Source organism: Mastigoproctus giganteus, chromosome 12, assembly GCF_048544385.1.
Source record: "Mastigoproctus giganteus isolate SK-2022 chromosome 12, ASM4854438v1, whole genome shotgun sequence".
Taxonomy (NCBI): domain Eukaryota; kingdom Metazoa; phylum Arthropoda; class Arachnida; order Uropygi; family Thelyphonidae; genus Mastigoproctus; species Mastigoproctus giganteus.
Genome location: NC_143586.1, coordinates 138385096 through 138410402, shown reverse-complemented (window position 1 = coordinate 138410402; position 25307 = coordinate 138385096). Strand labels below are relative to the sequence as shown.

Genomic DNA, 25307 nt, shown 5'->3' with positions numbered 1-25307 from the left:
AAACAGATCTGATGGCAATATAATAATGTACATGAAATTCCTTACATTTGGTATGATCTCTATATTTTGATGTTGTTTCCAGGCCTGTGTGGAGCATCAAGTCTGAAGTAATGGGAAAAGTAACTGGCCTGAAAGACAACTACACTGATATTTAAACAGTTTATAAAAAAAAAAAAAAAATGCCAATTTTACTTTCCAAATAAACACAAGAATTTCTTTTAAAACATTTGCAATATGCAGATTAAAACTATAAATAAAAGAAGACCATCACTTATTTAGTACTAGATTATTACCACATGAATTAGTAGCTGGTTATGTGTCCATCTATTGACCTTGACAGAGATATTGGGAGCAGGCTGGTTCCAAATGGTCAGTACAATAATCACATTATTAAAACACTGCAAGGCTACATATGATACCAAACTATTATAAACTGTGCTCTGTTAGAACTCCCATATAATACTATAATACTGAATGACTAAATTTTACCAAAGTAGTCAATGATAACATTGTTAGCATTAGTAGAGGCATACGATGCAAGAAAGCAAGCTTATACAGACAGCATCAGCCCAAAAAGAAAACCCTTCCCTCACCCATCCATTCATTAAAAATGTTTGTCTAGTTCTGCCTTGAACTAGACAAACATTTTTGTTTAAATCTGTTTGTCTGTTTTTGTTTGTTTAGAATTTGTTTAAGCAATCAACTTTCACAACTACAGATGGAAGTTTGTTCCAGCAATCAACTACCCGCTGGCTAAAGGCAAATTTCCACACATCTATTTGATAACTGTCTTTCCTCAATTTCAGTTTATGCCCCGTCAGCTTTGTAATCTGAGCAAGAGGAGGAATCCTATCAGCATTGAGCCTGCTCGATCCATTCAAGGCCTTATACAACTCAGGGGGAGGGGAGTAGAGCATGTTTTTGTGGTTGTTTCAAATAATGTAGGTTTATGTATGGATCATCTTGAAATGCTTCCAAGTAATACACACAGTTTATAATAGACAGTAATACAAAAATGGATTTTAAAATTGGAGGAGGAAGTTGTACCTTTCAGCCTTTACTGGATTTTGGCTAACAAAAGCCAAAATTATTTTGAAATTCAGAGTACTCTGAAATTGACCTGAGCGATGCATAAATAGATGTAGAAGATAGTATCACATCAAGAAAGAAGTAGAGATGAGTTTTTTAAAGATTGTTTCTGATTTTTTTTTTTTTTTTAATTTTTTAAATTATTTCACTCAAATGGCAACCAAGTTAAAATAAGAACAAGTTAATGTTTAAAAGAATTTGTGCTTTTAAATATTGAGCTTACTGAATCCATTCAAAGCCATAAACACCTCAGTCAGATCACCTCACAGGTGTTTAGTCTGCAGATGTCACAATTTGCACAACTGAATCCTTTCTTGATAGTAGCACCCTTTTGTTTCCCTCACCAGTCTTGTTGCCCTTCTCAGCACCCATTCCAATAGGTCTACATTCTTCCTAAAATGAGGTCTTCAGACCTGTATGTAGGACTCAGGATGTGGCCTAACTATTGCCCTATACAATGGGATAACCACCCTTAACCCTGCTAGTAAAATTCCTGTATATCATTGACAAAGCTTCATGAGCTGTCCTGTCAGCCTATCTACACTGCTCAATGAACTTCATACCTGACTGCACAATTATCCCCAATTCTTTTTCTTTTTACACCAAGTACTAATGCCACCCAGCTGGTACATTGGTTTTGGATTACTTCTACAGATTCTTCTTGGATTACTTCTGTGCAGTACTTTGCATTTGTCAATGTTAAATCGAGTTGCCATTTCTCAGCCCATCTGCCTAGTTTTTTTCTGGATCTTGTTACAGTAGCATACCTTTGTTACTGTCATTAAGCACTCTGCAAACCTTTTGTATCATCTGCAAACTTAGAAATTAGGCATGGTATACCTTCATCAGTATCATTAATAAATATAGGAAACAACAATTCCCCAGTACTGAACCCTTGGGGAATATACTAATAAGATTAGTCCAGCAGTGTCCATTAATAACCACCCTCTGCCTTACCTTAATACTACACTGCTCCAATTTGTACAACAGTCTTTTATGTTCAAGAGTATCAAAATATTTTCTGAAATCTAAGTATATGATATCAAAATTATTTTTTATATCCAATTCCTTGGTTACTGCAATCAGATTGGTCAGACAAGATCTCCCCCTTTAGATAGTAATTTTTAACAAATTCGTGCTGTGACTGCAGTATAACTGCTTTCATGTGTAGATGATCCTGCATTACTTCTTTAACCAGTGATTCTATTGTTTTCTCCGGAACAGAAGTTAAGCTAATTCTGTAACTACTCATTAGCATTAGCAGAGGAATACGATGCAAGAAAACAAGCCTATATAGCATCAGCCAAAAAAAAATCTCTTCCCATTTCACCCATCCATTCACTCCAAATGTTTGTCTAGTTATGCTCTGAACTTATTTAAGTTGTCAACCTCCACTACGATAGATAGAAGTTAGTTTGTTCCAACAATCAACCACCTGTTGACTAAAGGCAAATTTCTGCACATCTATTATTTATTATTATTATTATTATTAGCCATATGGTGCAAGGAAGCCTGAGGCTTATGCTGCACCAGCCAAAAAAAATTTATGAGTTACCCTGTGTGTGTGTGTGTGAGAGAGAGAGAGAGAGAGAGAGAGAGAGCGAGAGAGCGAGAGAGAAGTAGAGGTAGAGGTAGAAGGACATCACCAAGAAAGAGAAGAATGATGATATCCAGCTCAGGACCCTGGGTGTGCCAAGCCCATACTCACCAGATGTGAGCCCCTGGGGTTTCTACAACTGTCTTTCCCAGTTTGAATTTATGACATTCCATTTTTTTCCAATTTTTTTTTTTTTTTAGGAGCATTAGCAACTAAGGCCATATTGCTCCGAGGATATGCGGTGGTCATTCCCTGACCTTTCCGCATCCTCTGTATTTTGTGGTGATGGGCTCGAACCCCGGTCTAATCAAGAAGCGTGTGCTACACACTGCTGCTCCTTCCCACCTGGCTACGGAGGTGCCTTATGGCCCCTCAGGTCAGTAATCTGAGCAAGAGGAAGAATGCTATCAGCATTGAGCTTGCTCAAACCATACAAAGCCTTACACACCTCAATTAGATCACATCGCAGGTGACTCGTCTCCAGATCCTGAAATTTGCAGAACTTATGGATTTCTTTCCTAAAATCCATTCACCAATCTCGTTGCCCTTCTCTGTAAGCATTCCAGCAGATCTACATCCTTCCTAAATGAGGCCTCCAGACCTGTGTGCAGTACTCGAATTGTGGCCTGACCATTGACTTATACAAGGGGAAAATCACCTCCTTGTCGGTGCTAGCAAAATTTCTGTATATCATTGACAAGACACCATGAGCTACTCTTGCAGCCTCTCTGCACTGCTCAGAAAATTTCCTATCTGACTGCACAATTACCCCCAGGTCTTTTTCATTCTCCACTGCCCTGAGTGTAGTACCACACAATTGCTATGTTACTCTGGGGTTACTGCTACTCATATGCAGTACTTTACATTTGAAAACTTCAGTTGCCACCTCTTAGCCCATCTGCTCAACTTTTCTAGATCCTGTTGTGGTAGTATACTGTCATTAACAATCCTTCCAACCTTTGTATCATCTGCAAACTTGGACATCAAACCTAATATACCTTTGTCAATATCATTGATAAATACAGAAAACAACAATGGTTGCAATATCGAACCCTGGAGGACTCCACTAATAACATTAGTCCATGGAGAGCAGTGTCCATTGATTACCATTCTCTGTCTTTTCCCACTCAACCATCCCCTTTAGCCATAGCAGCAATTTGCCACCAATGCCACACTGCTCCAATTTGTGCAGAAGTCTTCCATGTGCAACAGTATCAAAAGCCTTTCTAAGATCCAAGTATATAATATCAAAGTTATTCCCTGCATCCAGTTCCTTTGTGACTGCATCATAGTATCCAATCAAATTTGTCAGACAAGACTTTCCCTTAACAAACCCATCCTGTGTCTGAATTATTATGGCAGTCTTGTCTAGATGATCCTGCAATGCTTCTTTAACCAGTGACTCCATTATTTTCCCTGGAACAGAAGTGAAACTAACAGTTCTGTAATTACTCATGTCACTCTTTGATCCCCCTTTGTGAATTGGGGACACATTTCCACATCTTCAGTACCATATAAATGGTTAGATCCCATCCACTCCAGGTGCCTTTCTTATGTTCAACTTTAACAATTTCTCCTCCACTTTGCTCTCAGTTATTACAAAATTATTTAGCTCCCTGCTAGAGTTTGATAAGCTTCTGGCTTAGACTTCCCTACAGAATTCCTAATGTGTGAATGTAGATACAAAATACTCATTCAGATTTTCAGCTACCTCAGCAAGATCAACTGTTGAACCATCAATATCAAGTAGACCAATCTGATTCAATCTTTCTTCCTTCTAGAGTTTACATAAGTAAAGAAGTCTTTGATGTTCCTCTTTGTATCCTTTGCCAAAGATTTCTCATAATCTGCCTTCGCTTGCCTAACCTCCTTTGGTACTTGATTACAGATTGGTTATATCAACCATAGTCTTCTGTGTCACCTGATAATTTATACATATCCCATGCATTTTTCTTCTCTGCCACAAGTCCCATTACTTCATCTGATATCCATGTAGGCCTAAACCTTGAACAGTATTTCTTAATTAGGACATAAAGCCTAGTAGCTTCCAAGATTACTTCCTTTAATGCATCCCATTTGAATTTGCTGTTGGTCCCATTATATAGAATTTAAAAACTGTCTGAGATCACTGTAGGCATCTTCATGAAAGCAAAAACCCTTCCCTCTATCCCTGATGGTAGTTACTTCTTTCAGTAAATCCCATGTTAGCACACCGTGATCACTGCGGCCTAGTGGATCCTTTGTCTGCAGATTCTTTATGCATGAAGAATCAACCCTCTGGTTGCTTCTCAAACATGCTCAGCCTTTGTTTGCCTTTTGATCCCCTTTGTGAATTCAGGGTACGGTTGCACACCTTTTCTTTTTTCTTCTTTTTTGAGGAAATAAAGTGAATTATTATATATATATTACACATTGAAGTAAACAATAGAATAAGCAAGTAGAATAAATAAACAATAAAATAAGTAATGAAAAATGTCTAGAAAACAGTGAAACAAATTTAATTGGGATAAAAGAGAAATTAAATGAAATTAGCTGTTTATAACAGCTTTTAAGCTTAGTTCTATGTGTGGAGCTTATTGGCTGAATCAGAAGTAAGAGATCTTGCAAAAAATTAGAATCTTCAGAAATTAGTTTTAAGAAAAATAAGTGGAACTAACAGAGGGCAGTGACTACAGGACCATTTCAATGAAGAAATAAGAAAAATCTTGTTAACAAATATTCATGCAGAGGTAAGTGAGGTAAGTGAAGTAAACTTAAGATGGAGGGGATATGTAGAAAGGATGGGAGAAGGGGCATTAGCTAAACAGATATTTGAAGCAAAAATGATAAATTTATAGGTCTTGGAGCAGATCAAGAAGAAGGTGGATTATTGATGTCAAGAAAGCATTAGGAAAAAATCGGGGGTTATGATGACTAGGGCTGAAAATCCAACAGGAACCTTTATACCACATATAAGAGGGCCCCGAGTGCCAAGCGATAGTGTCCAAGCGATTTTCCAAAGCGATATATAGTGCTCTTTCCCAGTGATTTAGTTATATTTTCTTTCCAGTGCTTTTCTCCTACTCATTTCTTTGTAAGTGGTTCTGTACTTAACAGATCCTAAGTAAGAACCCAGAAAGGAAAATTACCTTTCTTTTCGTAGTATATTTATTAATTTTTTGCACTAACAAACTAACCTCTCCAACCGCTTGGCCACTAGGTGGCACCGCTCCTGCCTCCACGTGGCGGGGCTGGAAGTCTGGGAGGAAAAGCGCTCACTCCCAGGGCTAAAAGGAGCAACAATGGACTGTGATACATGTCCACCACTAGAGCCGACAGGCTCTCAACATACTGAGACTCGAAGAATGGAAGAAGATTCCAATCTGGCAAAAAGAATGAAAAAAGACTGTAACAAATCAGAACCACCAGCTTTTCTGATTTTACATTCTTTATCGACTCAGCCGCTAAGCAGACTCTCTCCCTTTGTCATCCAGAGATGTCTGGAGAATGCAGCAGGTACACCGAAAATGGTGAAAAGGCTCCAATCAGGAGATCTCTTAATTGAGACCACTCAAGCAAGGCATTCAGAATTTTTATTAAAAATGACATCTATAAGCGGAATCCCAATCAAAGTCTCACCACATAACACCTTGAACTCCTCAAAAGGAGTAATAAGTGAGTGGGATTTGTTGAACGTAACTGAAGAGGAGATAGTCGTGGAACTAGCAGAACAGAAAGTAACTCAAGCAAGAAGAATTATGATAAAGAAGGATGACAATCTTGTTCCCACACGTAATATTATACTGACCTTTAGTACACCAAATTTGCCGACCTCAGTTAAAGCAGGCTACCTAAACTGCCGTATCCGCCCATACATTCCAAACCCTTTAAGATGTTTCAAGTGCCAAAAGTTTGGTCACTCCCAAACAACATGTAGAGGCGAAAATACTTGTCCTAACTGCGGGTCAAAAAACCATTCACAAACAGAGTGCACTGCAAAGGCTCCGGAATGTCCAAATTGCAAGAATGACCATCCAGCATACTCAAAATCATGCGAACTCTGGAAAATTGAAAAAAGAATACAAAAGTACAAGACAGAGAATAAGGTCACATATCAAGAAGCAAGAAAGCAAATAAAGTCAACTATCCCAAAAACCACGTACGCTGCCATTACACTAAAATGCCAAGCTGTTTCAACCCAAACTGATGTATCAATTCTGCCCAATACATCCATTGCAGAGTGGGCACGATCTGTGCTATCAACACCTCAACCTACCAGCAAACCCGTTGTAGTTGATGAAATAAGCAATACCCCTATCACAGTTCCGCCTAAAATAAAATCATGTGATAAAATGTCAAATAAATCACGAAGGCAACAAGCCAGTGAATCACAAAAGGCAAACTCAAATAGAATGGACTCTGAAAATATAACTACACACGATGAAACAGTACTTGATCTTCATGCAGAAGATGATATGGAGACTGGATTTACATCAGGTCAAACTGATGACGTAGAAGAGGGTACAGATTCCGGACGTCCCAACTTTCCTAGAAAAGATAAAATGAAATACGACCGTCAAAAGCAACTCACTCACAAGAAACAGACAGACTCGCCTTCCCTCCTCAAACCCCGATAATGCAGAACATTGTTCAATGGAATTGTAGAGGTTTACGCAGCAATACCGATGACATCTATGATTTAATATCCCGATATGGTCCTATAGCCGTTTGCATACAAGAGACTAATCTAACTCCACAAGTCATTCCATCAATCAGAAATTTTACATTTTACAGAAAAGATAGAAACTCCTCATTATCCGCACGCGGAGGCGTCGCGATTCTAGTTGACTGTAAAATACCATCTAGAAAAATTCCGCTTCAAACTCACTTAGAAGCCATTGCCGTACGTGTATCAGTTGGGCAAATTCTAACTCTAGTATCTCTGTACCTTCCACCTAACAAGATGTGCACGTTTAAAGAACTAGAAGACCTTATAAAACAGATACCACCACCTTTTTGTATCTTTGGTGATTTCAACGCGCATCATCCATTGTGGGGATCAGACCACATGGACAGTAGAGGACACTTGATCGAGACTATACTAGACCAACTGAATATAACATTACTGAACACTGGTGAAAATACTTATACTCACCTTCCCTCTGGATCTATGTCAGCAATTGATTTAACTCTCTGTTCCCCCATATTATATCCCAGTATAGAATGGACAGTATTAAACGACCCACACAACAGTGATCACTTTCCAATCATATGCAGAATCCAAACGCTTCAAACATCACATCCTGATAATCGCTCAAAATGGAAATTCTCCAGAGCAGATTGGAAAAAGTTTTCAACCCGTCTTTCTTTTGATAGCCAATTGATCAAACTACAATCCAATGATGATGCCACAGAGCATATTACCAAACAAATACTGACCACTGCCTCCGAAGCAATACCTCAAGCCTCCACATTTAAACACAAAAACCTTAAACACTGGTGGAATGAAGCTTGTACCAATGCCAAAAAGGAAAAAAATAAAGCTTGGAACCTGTTCCGGAAGTTCCCAACTACCAACAACCTAATTCAGTATAAAAGACTAAAGTCAAAAGCTAGGCAAGTTAGAAGAAAAGCCAAAAAGGAATCGTGGATACAGTTTGCCTCCACTATTACAAAAGATACTAGCAGTCGTCTCATCTGGAAAAAAATTCGGCAATTAAATGGGAAATATCCACCTCTTCCTTCTCCCATTTTAATCAAAAATGGACAGGAAATTTCTTCCTGTCAAGAAATAGCTAACTTCCTTGCAGAGAATTTTTACCAAACATCTGCCACGTCAGCATATAGCAACTCTTTTCTTAAAATCAAAGCTTCAGCAGAAAGGTACAAAATAAATTTCCATACTTCCCAATATATTGGCTATAATCAACCGTTTAACCTATTTGAACTGCAAACAGCATTAAATAGATCACCTAACAGTGCAGCTGGACCTGATGGTATATATTATGTAATGCTGAAACATATAAACAGTACAGCCTTGAATTTACTATTAATATTCTATAATCGGATTTTTCTTGAGGGTACGTATCCATCTTCCTGGCATCATTCCATCATTTTGGCCTTTCCTAAACCAGGAAAAGATCACACATTTCCAGGAAATTACCGACCTATTTCTCTAACTAGCTGCCTAAGTAAAATCCTAGAAAGAATGATACACAGACGGCTTACCTGGGCTCTTGAAACTAAACAACTGATGAACAACAATCAGTTTGGTTTCCGACAAAACAGATCCACTTTAGATCTAATGGTGAAAGCCGAGACTAACATCCGCAATGCTTACGTCAAAAATGAACATCTTGTAATGGTAAGTCTCGATATAGAAAAGGCTTTCGACACTACCTGGAGATACGGCATATTGAGAGAGCTTCATTCCATAGGATTGCGAGGGCACTTACCAGAATTCGTTAAAAATTTTCTTCAACACCGAACCTTTCAGGTCCGCTATCAATCTGTACTTTCCCGGTCCTACACTCAAGAAGAAGGTATCCCGCAGGGATCAGTACTGAGCTCTACCCTTTTTTCACTTAGACTGAACACCATAACACACAACATCCCAAATACTGTAGAACTATATATGTATGCTGATGATCTAACTATATCTTGCCGTTCCAAAAATATACATACCATTGAAAGACAGCTGCAACTCTCTATAAATAAGTTGGAGGCATGGGCAATGCAGAATGGATATCGTTTATCAGACCAAAAAACAATTGCAGTTCACTTTTGCAAAAAACGTAAGCTACACCCAGAACCAGAACTCAGATTAAAAAACCATTTGATCCCTCTCACCAGTAATTTCCGTTTTTTAGGCCTAATATTGGACACCAAACTGAACTTTATTTCACATATCACGCACCTCCGAACTGTCTGTCTAAAGAAACTTAATATACTTAGGTCCATTTCTGCTATGACATGGGGAGCTGATAGGTACACTCTATTACATTTGTATCGTGCTATTATCAGATCTCGTTTAGACTACGGTGCTATTGTATATGATTCAGCTAGGAAAAGCGCATTAATCAGACTTAATACCATCCAACACAGTGCCCTTCGAACTGCTCTGGGCGCATTTAGAACATCCCCTGTTCAGAGTCTGTATGTAGAGGCACACGAACCTCCACTTCACCTTCGAAGGAAAATGTTGCTTCTAAATTATGGAGCTAAAATTCAGAGCCTTCCAGACCATCCCGTTCGACCGTTGCTTTCCAACCCTGAGTGGACAACATTCTATAACAGTAAACCGAATCAAAATAGACCAACTGGCATGAGACTAAAAGATTTGCTTCACACCTGGAATATTGATTTTGATAACATACTTAAAGAAAGCGATATTCCTGATCCACCCTGGTCTGTAAATCTCCCTCACTGTGATACGCACTTTCAGCAATGGGGAAAGAACTCCCTGGCAGATGAAAATATCAAACAACTACATAAAGAACATACCCTCAACAATATACAAAGCTACCAAATATATACAGATGGCTCAAAAACAGATTCTACAGTTGGTGCCGCAGCTGTCTTTCCATCTTTTACAGTCTCCATATCACTACCAGTTGAATGTAGCAGTTACACTGCTGAGTTATATGCAATTAAACTAGCCTTACAGAATATTAACACTATCCACAATACTAGCAGTATAATATACACTGATTCTTTGAGTGCAGTGTCTGCTTTGGGTAATCAGTTTTCAATATCACAACCAATCGAAAAACAAATCATTTGCTACTTAAACCACCTACGAAGTAGGAATCATAAAGTGAAATTCTGCTGGATCCCAGGGCATTCTGGTATCTTAGGCAATGAGAGAGCAGATCAGGCAGCCAAAAATCCAAACAGTACAACACCAGCAAATTATAAAGTACCATATAGAGATTATTTGAAGCATATAAAAAAAGTCTATATGTTTCAGTGGTCAGAAATATGGAAGGCACAAAGTAATAACAAGTTGCTCCAAATCAAAAAAGAACCTGCGTTATGGATTTCCAGCTTTAGACAAAATAGACAGGAAGAAGTTGTTCTAGCAAGACTAAGGATTGGACATACTCATCTAACCCATATGTTTCTACTCATGGGGGATGACCCACCTCGATGCACGCATTGTTCACTACCGCTTACAGTCAAGCATATACTTTTGGATTGTCCTCACTATTCTCCTTTCAGAAGAATTTTCCATTCTCAATCACAACTACAAGAACCGTTATCGCTTAACCACATGATTGGCAATAGTACTAACCTAGCTACACTCTATACATTTCTGAAGGAAATACATATATATGAATTCCTATGATGCCAAAATAGAACATATTATATTACCTTAGAATAATAATGTAGGACCTGGCACATTTTGGCCTTAGTTGCCCTTGTGCCTTTAAACACCAATACCAATACCAATACATATAAGAGATTTGGATGATAAATAACCTCTTCTTATTAATTTTAATATTTCATTAAATGTTAATAATATTATTATGTTGTTGAGTGATTGTAAGTGAGTGATTTGGTTTGTAATTAAGATCTGCATTGTTAAAGGATCTTTAATAATTTATTTTCATTATTCCATATATAATTATTGAAGATGTTAATAATATAATTGAATATTACAGTAGAGTTTGTGTATTATATTAATTTTTCTGTATTAATTTTGATCATAATGAAGACTGGAATTTTGTATCAGCTTCCAGAAACAAGATTGTGATAGCTTCTGGTAGCTGATATAAAAGTTAATTCTTGATAATGATTTAATTTGTACAGAAAAATGAATATATTATGCAAACTGTAATATAATATTAAATAATATTATTAACATTGTCAATAATAATTTATAGATAATATAGAAATACCCAGATTCACTCAATTTTTTTTAATGGACTTTGATTGGAAAATACAAATTCACTGATTATTATATCTTTTCTCATTTTTAGATTGATCCTGACTTAGTTCTTCCAACGATGAGAGCAGCAGTTGAGAAGCAACTGAATCTTATTGCTCATGGGAAGGCTGAGTTCCATTCTATCCTCCAACATACTCTCAATGTATTTCAGCTTAAATTCCATTATTTTGTCACTAATATTCTTGGAATGGATGAACTTTTTGAAGTATCCTTCAGTCCACTTTCAGCCACTGGTAAACCAATGTCTAGGTGAGCTATTAATTTTTTGGTTTGTATTTCATAGTTATAGTTAGTTTATTCACCTAAAGGTTGAGATTATAAAGGAATAAATGTCATTCTCCCCTCCCAACAGCTAGCAGGCAAGTGAAGATTTATAAATAACTGAGATACTGTCTAGGTTGTTCTACAGTTTTTTTTTCTTATTTTAAAAATTTTAATCTCAAACACAAGGATATTGGAACTTACGTTACCCTAGTACATATGGGTGTTGAGAGGAAAGAAGATACTTGTTGACAAAGGACTTTAATTTTAGATAGTCGTTTTTAGGAAATAATAAAAAAAGGAAAGTTGTTCCAAAGAAGATAAATAAAGAAGAGAAGTTAGTTTGGTGAACTTGTGAACCTTAAAATATTGAGAGAAACTGCTTGAATTTCTTCAATTTTTCCATGAATTTGTCCACAAATGAGTAACATAAGCCAAGATATCACCAATACATAATATCTCAAACAAGAAACCTTATTGGCAGTCATTAATCATGTAAGCTGGTGCACTATGAAACCCCAAACAACCATCCAACCAACTAGGGTATATATCATATCTAAAATGTTGACAGTCACTGTATGAAAGAAAAAAAATTGATGCATTGGGCTACCAGCTTTTTTTTTTTTTTTTTGTAAATATTGTGCCTGACCTGTGTACCCTCCCATTAATATAATGAAAATGTCAATTTGTATGTTTCTCATGTTTCGACGCTTCCAAACACCAGAAACACATATTCTGGAACCAACACTATGTAGCAATCTCGGAAGGTTGCTTCTGATACCCAACCATGCTATAAGGAAGAGGGCTGTTTACTTTGTAGCTCTTACTGGACCACCTTCCTGTATTAAGAAATGCAAGAGGCTAGCCCTTGAAAAATTGTAAGAGATGGTATAGTTTAAGTTATTGGTAGAGGGAGAATTTAATGAAAGGTGGGGAAAGATAGAAGGCATTCCCAAGAAGCAGCAAGGGAGAAGCAAGAGCAAGGGCTAGAGGGGTAAAGGAGTGAGTCAGCAGATTGATCCCACCCCTGGGAGGGAGCAGGGATCAACAGGAGAGTTCTATGCAGGCAGAGGTGAAGGAACTGGTGGGGTGTACAGAGAATCACATTCCTGGTAGGACTGGGTTAGCAAAGTTTATTTGCCACTGAAATAATCCTGAATTGATGAAATAACACTCAGGCAGACTTGGGATCAGCTAAAGTGATGCCACACCTGGTAAGGACCATTGGTCAGCAAGGATGTGGCCAGGAGCCAGGGGGGGGGTCAAAGGACAGGCACAAAAACATAAAAGAAAAAATTCCTCAACCCACAGGATATGGTTAGCAGTAGCATTTTCCGTCATGGGAAAAGGTGGAGGAAATTCATGGCATAACAGATGATTGTATCTTGGGCAAGAGCCCAGGGTGAGCAGGATTCGATTGGAGTGTTTAGGGGTCAGTAGATAGGGGAGCAAGAGATTCAAATGAGGTGCAAGGAGAGGATCAGCGTAGTGAAATAACTGATGAAAATGGAAAAATCAGTTTTTCTTTCTTTCTGTGTGTGTTTTTTTTTTTTTTTTTGGGAGCACATTTCGCAGCCACAGGACCAAACTATAAAAATCACTTCTGGCTATCGATGTGTACTGCATTTTATACTGCTTATCTCATACAAGCTATATATTTCTACATCGTGCCATCTGTTTCTCCAGTTGTGTTTGTGAAGTTGCATATTGTTATATAAATATTAATCGTATTAGCTTGTGAAGAAAAATAATGTAATTGCAGATTGAGATTAATATTTAAACTTCTCAGGCCACCTACTTGAAACATCAATGTGATACAGTGACTAGCAAAATCCAAATCCTACTTCAGACCAAAAAACAGCAAGTCAAAACATAAACCACAGAAGTAGTTATATGTGGATACAGGTTTTTATAGACCAAACGGGATAATGTCATTATTATTTTTAAAATTTTCCATTGTAAAAGTTCTGTGGGCAGATCTAGAGGCCTGTGAAACCACATTGAGACATGATCGGCATGATGTCTAGAGGTGGTTAACATGTTAATAATAAATAAGCACATAGGTTATTGGTATTAACAAAGGTATTTATCATTATTTTATGTAATTCCACTTAAATATTTAAACTTCTGAAATATATAACAAAAGTTTTTGTTCTTTTTATTGCTAGAACAGGTGTGGAATGTGTCGCCGCTATATGAAGTTGATTGCTACAAAACCATGTAGACTTCATTGTCCGCAATGTGATAAAACTTATTCTGTTCCTCAAAATGGGGGTGTAAAAGTATATCGGGAGCTGAAATGTCCTCTAGATGAGTTTGAACTTCTTCAGTGGTCAGGTGGAAGTAAAGGAAAGGTACTCTGTTTTTTTATTTATTTTTTTAACCCCTGAAACAGTGAAAGTAGATTCCATTATGCACACATGGGCACTGGGATGTGCACATGTGTGAATAATGCCTTATCTTTACATGCTCTTAAATATTGTGCAAAAGTAATGGGTTTATCTTCTAGAAATATTCTGCCTATAACATATAGTTATTATATTACACTGAACAACAAATTTGGGTTATATCTTGTGACAGATATGAAAGTAAGTTTATTTTATAGATTTTGGGTTGCTTAAATATGGAAATAGTGCTTAAAGTGGCAGATTGGCTCTTGTTTTCAAAAAAAGTAGTTTTTATATTTATACAAGGTATTTTTTATTTATATGACAGTAAGATGTAGCTATGAACATACATGTATCAAACATAGGACCTTTTCGCCTTTTGCTTGTATTCGGCTTCAGGAGCATTCCTTTTCATCATCCAACAATAATTGGCTAACATGGCAGCACTCCATTTGCTTTTGTATCTTTGTTCCATCACTGCAATGTACTGATGGAAGCACTCACCATGTTTGTCGCTGATGGCACCACAGTTTGGGAGGAAGAAATCCAGGTGTAAGTGCAAGTAATACATCTTCAATGACATGTTGCACTTGTCAAAGATGTATTACTTGCACTTACATTTTGCGTAAGAAGTAATGAGATCTTCCACAAGCTGCCTGTTAGTTGCTGGTTCAACATTTCCTAGAAAACCAGTCAAAACATTTTGAAAGGCTTTCCACGCTGATTTCTCACTATCACTAAGGACACATTCAAACTGTGCATCTTTGAAAAGTTCCCTTATTTGTGGACCAATGAAAATGCCTGCCTTAATCTTCTCTGTACTAAGTCTTGGGAATTTCTCTTGCAAGTATGTGACTGCTGGACTGTTCACTTCCAAAGCCTTCACGAAATTTTTTGTGAGTCCCAGTTTGATGTGGAGTGGTGGAATCAAAACTTTATTTAGATCTACAAGAGGTTCAAATGCTATGCTATGTTCTTTATTCCACATGTTAATGATTTTCGTTGAGGCTAACTCCTCTTCTTGTAGTGCATATCCTTGGCGTGACTATGCCACTTGCAGAGAAAGCAACAATATTTAGTGTAATCCTTTTGTAGTCCTAATAACATGGCGATTACCTTTAAATCACCACATATCTGCCACTCATACTTATGATAGTAATAGTAGTAATAGTAATTGTGGCATGTGATGCAAGAAAGCAAGAATATGAGCTTATGTAGCATCAACCAAAAAAAAAAAAAAAAAATTCACACAACCATTCCCTCTAAATGTTTGTCCAGTTCCTCCTTAAATTTATTTAACCTATCAACTTCCACAACAACAGATGGAAGTGTGTTCCAGCAATTAACCACCCGCTGGCTAAAGGCAAATTTCCACACAGCTGTTCTACAGCTGTCTTTCCTGAATTTGAATTTATGCCCCTTTAGGTTTGTAATCTGAGCAATTTGACTATACAAAGAATCATTCATTATTGGCATAACAGACAATATTAATTGAAACAAAGGCATGCAGATAGGCAATAACCACATACATATTTTCAAAAGCAGAATATTAGAGCAAATAAAAAACAGAAATAAGAACCACAATAAGTATATCCTAAAAAAGAACCCCATTCCCCCTTTATAGCATAATCCTGAACCCACCCGCTCAGTTGGGTTGCTCACGAAGGTTGGTCACCAAACAGATGGCTAATCTGACAACATCCAAATCCCTATTCTTATTCTAAATACCCTCACTCTCAGCATCTCAGCAACAAACTAACCTAACTTTGACCCAGAAGACCTTAACTGGAGTTTTAATTCCAAACTTTCTTAGTTTAAGAAGTTCATTGGCGCCTCCGTTGCCAGGTGGGAAGGAGCAGCAGTGCGTAGCGCACGCTTCTTGATTAGACCGGGGTTCGAGCCCGTCACCACCAAATACGGAGGATGCGGAAAGGTCAGGGAATGACCACCACATATCCCCGGAGCAATATGGCCTTAGTTGCTAATGCTCATAAAAACCAAATAACAACAACAACAAGTTCAGTACAGAACACACAAATATAATGAATTGTAAAACAGTGTCTTGGTATGTGAGGTTGATGATATTTTAAGGACGTCATTACAGGAGTGTAAGTATTTTAATTAATCTTATTAACCAAATTAATAACTAATATGTAGGTTAGTGCAAGTGCATCATTTTAACATAGCTATCCTACCAAAGTAGTTAAATTAATTAATTAATTAATTAAATTGGCATTGTTTTGGTTATATCTCATATTGTAAATGCCTTCACAACGAGTTTCCATGGTATTGTACTACTTCGAATAAATAACACTTCACCAGTGGAGAAGACTATTGTTATTTATTCTCAGCGGATACCACTACCCATATATAACAAATAACAATTTGAATAAATAACAATATTCTTCTCCACTGGTGAAGTGTTATTTATTTGAAGTAGTACAATACCATGGCAACTCGTTGTGAAGGCATTTACAATATGAAATATAACCAAAACGATGCCAATTTAATTAATTCATTGATTAAACTACTTTGGTAGGATAGCTATGTTAAAATGATGCACTTGCACTAACCTACATGTTAGTCATTCTACCTCGTAGCATGAGGCCTTTGCCCTTAAATACTTTACAGTCTATACCAAATTAATAACTAATGTAAAATTATTTAGAACTGTTAAAATTAAACACACATTCAGACTGGGAAAATGTTATTGATGGCTTTGTAACTAACAGACTGGCATGGATGAGTTTGTGTAAATATAACAACCACTGTTCTCTATGCAGATATATTCAGTGTTGCAACTGATGTGGGTTTGTAAGGATTGGGTGTGGTTACCAAAATGAAAGAACTTGCTTTTCATTTTGGGTTGTGTGAATTTTGAATTAATTTTCTATTTCTTTATAATTTTGAATAATTCTTGTTACAGGAGTGGAAATTTTGATGTGGTGTTTAGTGATAGGAATTTAATTGAAATTGGCAGTTAATGTTTGAATAATATTGTGATTTATGCAGTTATTAATAAACAATTTTTCTTTTTTTTATTCACCATAATTTTATATTTGTATAATTTTATTCATCTCCCCTGAGGATTGGTTCTTGGACTACTGTTGTTTCTAATTTTCATAAATGATATTAACAAAGGGATAGAGACTGTATTTTCAAAATTTGCAGATGTCAAGGTTGGTAGGATAGTTAATGATCAGCACCAGGCAGATCTTCAGGACAACTTAGACAGATTTTGGGGATGGTTAGAAAAGTGGCAGCAATATTTTAATGCAGAAAAATGCAAGGTCTTACACTTGGGGAATAGTAACCCCAAAATAACTTGTATACTTGGTAAGAGTGAACTAAAAACAGCAGAGGAAGAAAAGGATTTGACAGTTACAATGTGGTCGAACATGAAGTTATTCGAGCAGTGTAGACAGGCAGTAAGTAGGCCTATGGTGTCCTATTGAATGATTATTAATCGTTTGCTTGTAGTGATAGAGGGATCATAATTCCACTGTATAAAGTTAATTGTAAGATTGCACTTGGAATACTGTGTTCAACTATGGAGACCACACCTAAAAAAATGTCAGGTGCCTTAGAAGAGACTTGATCGAGATGTATAAGACTCTGACAGGAAATCTTCACTGTGTTATAAATGATTCCAGAGTTAGGAGTCAAAAATTTAAATTATGGGGGAAGAGGTTTGTTTAGACTGTTTCTAGAAGGTTTCTTTTAGCTAGTGAGTTGTTAATTACTGGAATCAATAGCCTCCATGGGCTATTGAGGCTGACAGCTTAGGAAAATTCAAAGGTTAGCTGGATTGATACCTGTGTGAGGATGGAATAAAATAGGTAGTTTATTTTATTTTATTATTATTTTTTTCATTATTTTGTTTTATTTTTTTGACTTGTGCAGTAAAAGCCTATATCTTCCTTGCACCATATATGTTCGGTTTATACTCCGGCACGACCACCAGGTCAGTGGAGTTTACAATAAATCAATCAATACAAATGTTAATCATGTTTAGCAGTCACGGGCTTGAACCCCGGTCCATTCAAAGACTGTGTACTAGGCGCCTCCGTAGCCAGGTGGGAAGGAGCAGCAGTGCGTAGCACATGATTCTTGATTAGACTGGGGTTCGAGCCTGTCACTACCAAATACGGAGGATGCGGAAAGGTCAGGGAATGACCACCGCATATCCCGGAGCAATATGGCCTTAGTTGCTAATGCTCCTAAAAACCAAATAAAACAACAGCGTGTACTACTGCACTCCCGCTCCTGACCACTCGGCTACATCGGGCCTAATAGCCAATACTAATAATAATAATGTGGTCTAGCTTCTCCAGTCATTTAAGAAAAAATTCATCTGTCATCCATATGTTAATTTGCAATATATATGCAAATTGTAAGATTATATATTTACATTTGCAGTGCAACTTCAAAGATTTCTAAACACTAAAAAAAGGCAGTTTTTCTGTTCTATGTTCCATTAATGTTGCCACCTAAAGGAAGAGTCAAGTATTCTTTATATGCTTACTACTAGGACATGAATTGCCTTTCAGAGTCAGTGTTTTAATTAGTAAATACAGTAGACTCTCGATTTTTCAGGATAGATGGTAAAAATAAAATCCCGGATAATCGATTTCCTGGTTAATCCAAAAATATCGGAAAATGTTCAGCAATGTATCTAAAAAATATAGCGATAGATAAAAAATGAAAAAACTTACCACACTTTTCAAACTTTTGAATAATTTGAAGTTTTTGTTCGATTGAAAGCACAACTCTTTTGTGTTTGCTCATCATTTTCACGATTTATAAACAAAAAAAAAATTCTATACTTCTGACATAAATAACAAAACAAAATTTGTCTTTTTGCTGTGTGACGGAACACAACAATCCACGTGACGCACCAAAAGAAACTAAACATTTGTTCTCTTTCTGTTTTTTTTAAGCAGTTGGTATGAAGACAGTGAGATAATAGCGGGTGTGAAGACAGTGGACAATTCATCTCCCAATCACGACTTTTAATGCCACTTCTTGTCACTTATTTGCGACTTGCAAAACATTTGTTTATTGCTTGAATTTTGTGATTTCTGGTGGATATTTTTTTAACTTTGGGGTTTTGAAGTGTCCCGGTAAATCGAGAGTCTGCTGTACTTGTAAAACAAACTCATGTTGTCTGTTGAATACTTGTTTGGGTTGCAAACTTTTAGATTTCAGATAACTTTCTGCACCTTTCATTACACATCATCACTAACATTCAACTTGCTTCACAAAAATTTGTAAAAATTTTTTTTTTTTTTTTTGGTAATTTACTAGCCATTCACTACTTGCCTGAAATCCTTCATGATTAAATTTTTGCAAATTCAGAGTTTTCATGAATAAACCTTATTTAAAGCAGTGTTTTTTACTTGGCACTGAAAAGCCACTTGAACATGCATTGGTCAATATCTGAATAACCTTTGCTTCTCATTTGTTTCTTAGTGCTAAAGGATTGGATATATTCTGTCTGCTTTGAAATTGCATTCTTATTTGCTAGATAAATTGAGAGCATATTAGGAGGAATTCCAAAGCAGCAATTAGACTTCTTCTTGTCACTCTTTTCTACAGTTAAAAATAGTCTTGAATGACTGTTTTTACTTTCAGTTGGTAGCATCCTTTTGATTTGGTTTTCTCTTTGGTTCCATTCTGAACAGTACTGAAACTTTCAGCAGTATATATGCATCTACTCTTAAAACATATTCTGAAAGAAAACAAGTTAAATATAAAACATGCCATTAGCTTTCATTGTACATATGACCTACGGCGCCTCCATAGTCAGGTGGGCAGGAGCAGCAGTGCGTAGCACACGCTTCTTGATTAGACTGGGGTTCGAGCCTGTGCCCACCAAATACGGAGGATGCGGAAAAGTCAGGGAATGACCACCGCATATCCCCGGAGCAATATGGCCTTAGTTGCTAATACTCCTAAAAAAAACAAAACAAATAACAAATAAATAACAATAGCATATGACCTTCTCCTATTCTTATGTATACAGAGAGTGTAGGATGAACTAATGAAGCAGCTCATACTAAACAATAAAAATTTTCAGTGAGAGGGTTCACGAATGTCTTGTAAATTTATGTAATGAACATGTAGTTGATATGCTTTCTGCAGTTGTGTAAAATGCAATTCAAGTTAACAAGAATTTTAAAGAATTATTCTTGTGGAAGTTTTGAGAGGGTAGTTGTTGAAGTCTAAGATATCAAGAAATTCAGTATCTTAAACTCCAAGTGTGAATATACAATTCAAGTGTACTGTATATTTAAAATAGTTTAAAAATCACTGTAGTCATTAACTCCCTTGATCCTATATGTGTCATCCTGTAGCATAAGCAAAAAATTAGATTTTTTATTTATGGAATAATTAATACTGGAAATTTTATTGAATATAAGATGCATGTGCCCAGTGTTGCCAAATCAAAGGTGTGGAATTTCTCTGTGGACACCTAGAAATACATAGCAGGATACTACTTTGAGAAACACTGCTCTGTAGGATTTTGGTTTATAGATTTTTTGCTATGTCACTTGGATAACAGGATTCAACCCCAAATACAGTAAATTCTTGTTTTAGCAGACTTCAGAAATAAATATTTTGCCTCTACATTCATACGTGGAGAGGTTTTTATGGATGGGAACACCAGAAGTGCACTAAGTTATAACTGGAAGCTAAATGATTTTGTTATAACTGAGAAGAAAGTGGAAGAGAAATTGCTGAAGCTAAAAGTAAATAAGATACCTGAAGCTGATGGGATCTATCCAGTTATATTAAAAGAAGCAGTAAAAGAGGTAAGCAAACTCTTGTTCGTAATTATGAGAGCATCCTTGGATTTGGGGGAAGTTCCTATAGATCGGGGTGTGTGCAAATATCACTCCTATTCAAAAAGGAGGATCAAAGGGTAACATGAGCAGTTATAACCCTATAGGCTTGATTTCTGTTCCAGGGAAGATAATAAGAGTCAGTAGTTAAAGCAGTATTTGCTGGATCATCTTAAAAGGAATGGAATTTTAATGGAAATCACAGCATGGGTTTGTTGTGGGGGAGGCCTGTCTGACCAATCTGATTAGATACTATGATGCAGTAACAAAGGAACAGGGTATAATTTTGAGACATCATATATTTAGATTTCAGTATGAAACACTGTTCCACACAAGAGTGCTGTATAAATTGGAGCAGTGTGGCATTAGGGGCAAGTTACCAGCAGAAGACAGAGTGAGTAGTAGAAGATAGAAGATGGTTATAAATGAGCACTGCTCTTCTTGGACTAATGTTATTATTAATGCATTCAGTGCTGGGCACCTTACTGCTTACAATATTTATTAATGATATTGATGGATGTATATCAATCTTATTGTCCAAGTTTGTAGTTGATACAATGGTTGGCAGGATTGTTAGTGACAGGAATTACTGCATCAAGACCAAAAAAAAAAAAAAAAAAAAAAAATTGGCAGATGGGCTAAGAAGTTGCAACTGAGGTTTAACATTGTTAAATGCAAGGTGCAGCATATACATGCACGATAATTCCAGAATAACATTCCAGTTAGGTGGTACTACACTCAAGGTGGTGGAGAATGGAAGAGATCTAGGGGTAATTATACACTCTGACTTGAAGTTCTTTAAGCAGTGCAAGACAGGCTTGGGTCAGGTTGTGTCAGTGATATACAGGAACTTTGTCAGCAGGAACAAGGAGATGATTATCTCATTGTATAAGGCAATAGGTCACATCTTGAGTTCTGTATACAGGTCTGTAACCATTTAATCAAGAACACAAAAGATATTGATTCTACAAATTGCAATGCTTGCAAATTAGGTACTTGTGAGGAGACCTGATTGAAGTGTTTAAGGCTTTAAATGGATTGAGTAAACTTGGAATGGGTAGTTTGAATGAATTTAAAAGGAAGAATTGGGCATTATTAGATGAGGTGAATGTCCCCCCCCCCTTTTTTTTTGGCTGCTGCTGTAGTTTCTTGTATCATTTGTCAGGTAGTAATAATAATAATAATGGTCAGCTTCCACTAAACTAGATTTTATCTGTAGAAGACTCAGTAACATAACTGCCTAAATCTGATGGTATTTATCAGTTAAAATATTTTCACATTAAAGCTGAGCACCAGGATTTTCCTCACCATCATCTTATATCAGCCTGCTGAGCTTGTCAGTAGAGAATTGTCTGAACCTCTAGTGAGGGCTCTCAACAGCTTTTCTGTCTCTGAACAAGTTTTAGCAGTGTTTCCACTGCTACTACATGAAACAGCAAAATTGTATGCTATTCTACTCCATACAATAAGTGTTGTAAAATACAATGTTACAACATTTAATATTTTTATTGCATAGTGCAGCACTTTTTATGTAATATTCTGGCAACTTTGGAAACTGCATTTCTTTCCAGTTTAATGGACAGTTCGATTATATTAATGTTATGGTTTAGTTAAATTTCTGTAGCTAAAAGAAATTAAAAAGAATGGAAACCTAAATTTTCAGAACTTACCTCCTGGCTGATATATTATTAATGAACTAAAAGGAAATTAACCATTAAATTAAAACTCCAATGAGAGAAGTGCACTAAAATTGATGTGCTCATAGCGTAAAATGTTTAAAATCGAACCAAGAGCTTGAACAGGAGCTTATGTAGTCATCGTCAGTTGCTTCATTGTGGCACGTAGTGAAGAAGAGGGCGGTATATGGACTAATATTCGTTCAACTCAATGCAACTCAATTTTATACAGGAACTTTTATGTTCCTCATATTCCATATTGGCAAAAGGGTGGTGGGGAGTTTAGCAGTAAGAATAGAATATTGTGTATTTTGTTTGAACTGTTCTATTGCAAGAGATTCGATGGCATTTAATTTATAAGTGGAAGTGAGACTAGTGAAAATTATTGCAGAATCAATTTTGGGTTAGTGATTTGAGGAGTAACTATGGCAACTGAGTTAGCATTAGTAGAGACATGTGATGCAAAAAAGCAAGCTTATACAGCATCAGCCAAAAAATAACTCTTCCCATTTCATCCATCCATTTGCTCCAAATGCTTGTCTAGTTCTGCTTTGAATTTATTTATGCTGTCAACTTCTACAACAACAGATGGAAGTTTGTTCCAGCAATCAACTACACGCTGGCTAAAGGCAAACTTCCGCACATCTATTCTACAATTGTCTTTCCTTAGTTTGAATCTATGCCCCCTCAGGTTTGTAATCCGAGCAAGAGGAAGAATCCCATCAGCATTGAGCTTGCTCAAGCCATTCAAGGACCTATACACTTCAATCAGATCACCTCGCAGGTGCCTAGTCACCAGACACTGTAATTTGCAAATCTTAAGTGTTTCTTTGTAAGAGCAACCCTTTGTTCCATTCACTAATCTTGTTGCTCTTCTCTGTACTCGTTCCAGAAGCTCTACATCCTTCCTAAAATGCAGCCTCCAGACCCGTATACAGTACTCAAGGTGTGGTCTGACCATTGCCTCATACAAGGGGATAATCACCTCCTTATCCCTACTAGAAAAATTCCTGTATATCATTGACAAGACATGATGAGCTACTCTTGCAGACTGTCTGCACTGCTAAGAAAACTTCATGTCTGACTGCACAATTACCCCTAGATCCTTTTCATTCTCTACCACCTTGAGTGTAGTACCACACAGTTGATATGTTACTCTGGGGTTACTGCTATCCATATACAGTACTTTACATTTGTCAATGTTAAACTTCAGTTGTCACCTCTCAGCCCATCTGCTCAATGTTTCTAGATCCTCTTGCAGTAGCATACTGTCATTAGTGTCATTGACAACCCTGCCAACTAATATTCGTTCAACTCAATGCAACTCAATTTTATACAGGAACTTTTATGTTCCTCATATTCCATATTGGCAAAAGGGTGGTGGGGAGTTTAGCAGTAAGAATAGAATATTGTGTATTTTGTTTGAACTGTTCTATTGCAAGAGATTCGATGGCATTTAATTTATAAGTGGAAGTGAGACTAGTGAAAATTATTGCAGAATCAATTTTGGGTTAGTGATTTGAGGAGTAACTATGGCAACTGAGTTAGCATTAGTAGAGACATGTGATGCAAGAAAGCAAGCTTATACAGCATCAGCCAAAAAATAACTCTTCCCATTTCATCCATCCATTTGCTCCAAATGCTTGTCTAGTTCTGCTTTGAATTTATTTATGCTGTCAACTTCTACAACAACAGATGGAAGTTTGTTCCAGCAATCAACTACACGCTGGCTAAAGGCAAACTTCCGCACATCTATTCTACAATTGTCTTTCCTTAGTTTGAATCTATGCCCCCTCAGGTTTGTAATCCGAGCAAGAGGAAGAATCCCATCAGCATTGAGCTTGCTCAAGCCATTCAAGGACCTATACACTTCAATCAGATCACCTCGCAGGTGCCTAGTCACCAGACACTGTAATTTGCAAATCTTAAGTGTTTCTTTGTAAGAGCAACCCTTTGTTCCATTCACTAATCTTGTTGCTCTTCTCTGTACTCGTTCCAGAAGCTCTACATCCTTCCTAAAATGCAGCCTCCAGACCCGTATACAGTACTCAAGGTGTGGTCTGACCATTGCCTCATACAAGGGGATAATCACCTCCTTATCCCTACTAGAAAAATTCCTGTATATCATTGACAAGACATGATGAGCTACTCTTGCAGACTGTCTGCACTGCTAAGAAAACTTCATGTCTGACTGCACAATTACCCCTAGATCCTGTTCATTCTCTACCACCTTGAGTGTAGTACCACACAGTTGATATGTTACTCTGGGGTTACTGCTATCCATATACAGTACTTTACATTTGTCAATGTTAAACTTCAGTTGTCACCTCTCAGCCCATCTGCTCAATGTTTCTAGATCCTCTTGCAGTAGCATACTGTCATTAGTGTCATTGACAACCCTGCCAACCTTCATATTGTCTGAAAACTTAGACATTAAGTCTGATATACCTTCATCAATATCATTAATAATACAGGAAACAACATGGACCCAATACTGAACCCTGGGGGGACTCCACTAATAAC

At 36.9% G+C, this 25307-nt stretch overlaps 1 protein-coding gene across 1 annotated transcript in view; it reads left to right on the top strand.

The window, feature by feature from the left end:
• Top3beta (DNA topoisomerase 3-beta) overlaps positions 1-25307 on the top strand; it is a 171190-nt gene that overhangs the window by 129691 nt on the left and 16192 nt on the right. The window contains exons 12-13 of the mRNA XM_090386473.1: positions 11647-11864; positions 14050-14230. Of these exons, the coding sequence (XP_090242599.1) occupies positions 11647-11864; positions 14050-14230 (399 nt within the window). The remainder of the gene's footprint in view (positions 1-11646; positions 11865-14049; positions 14231-25307) is intronic.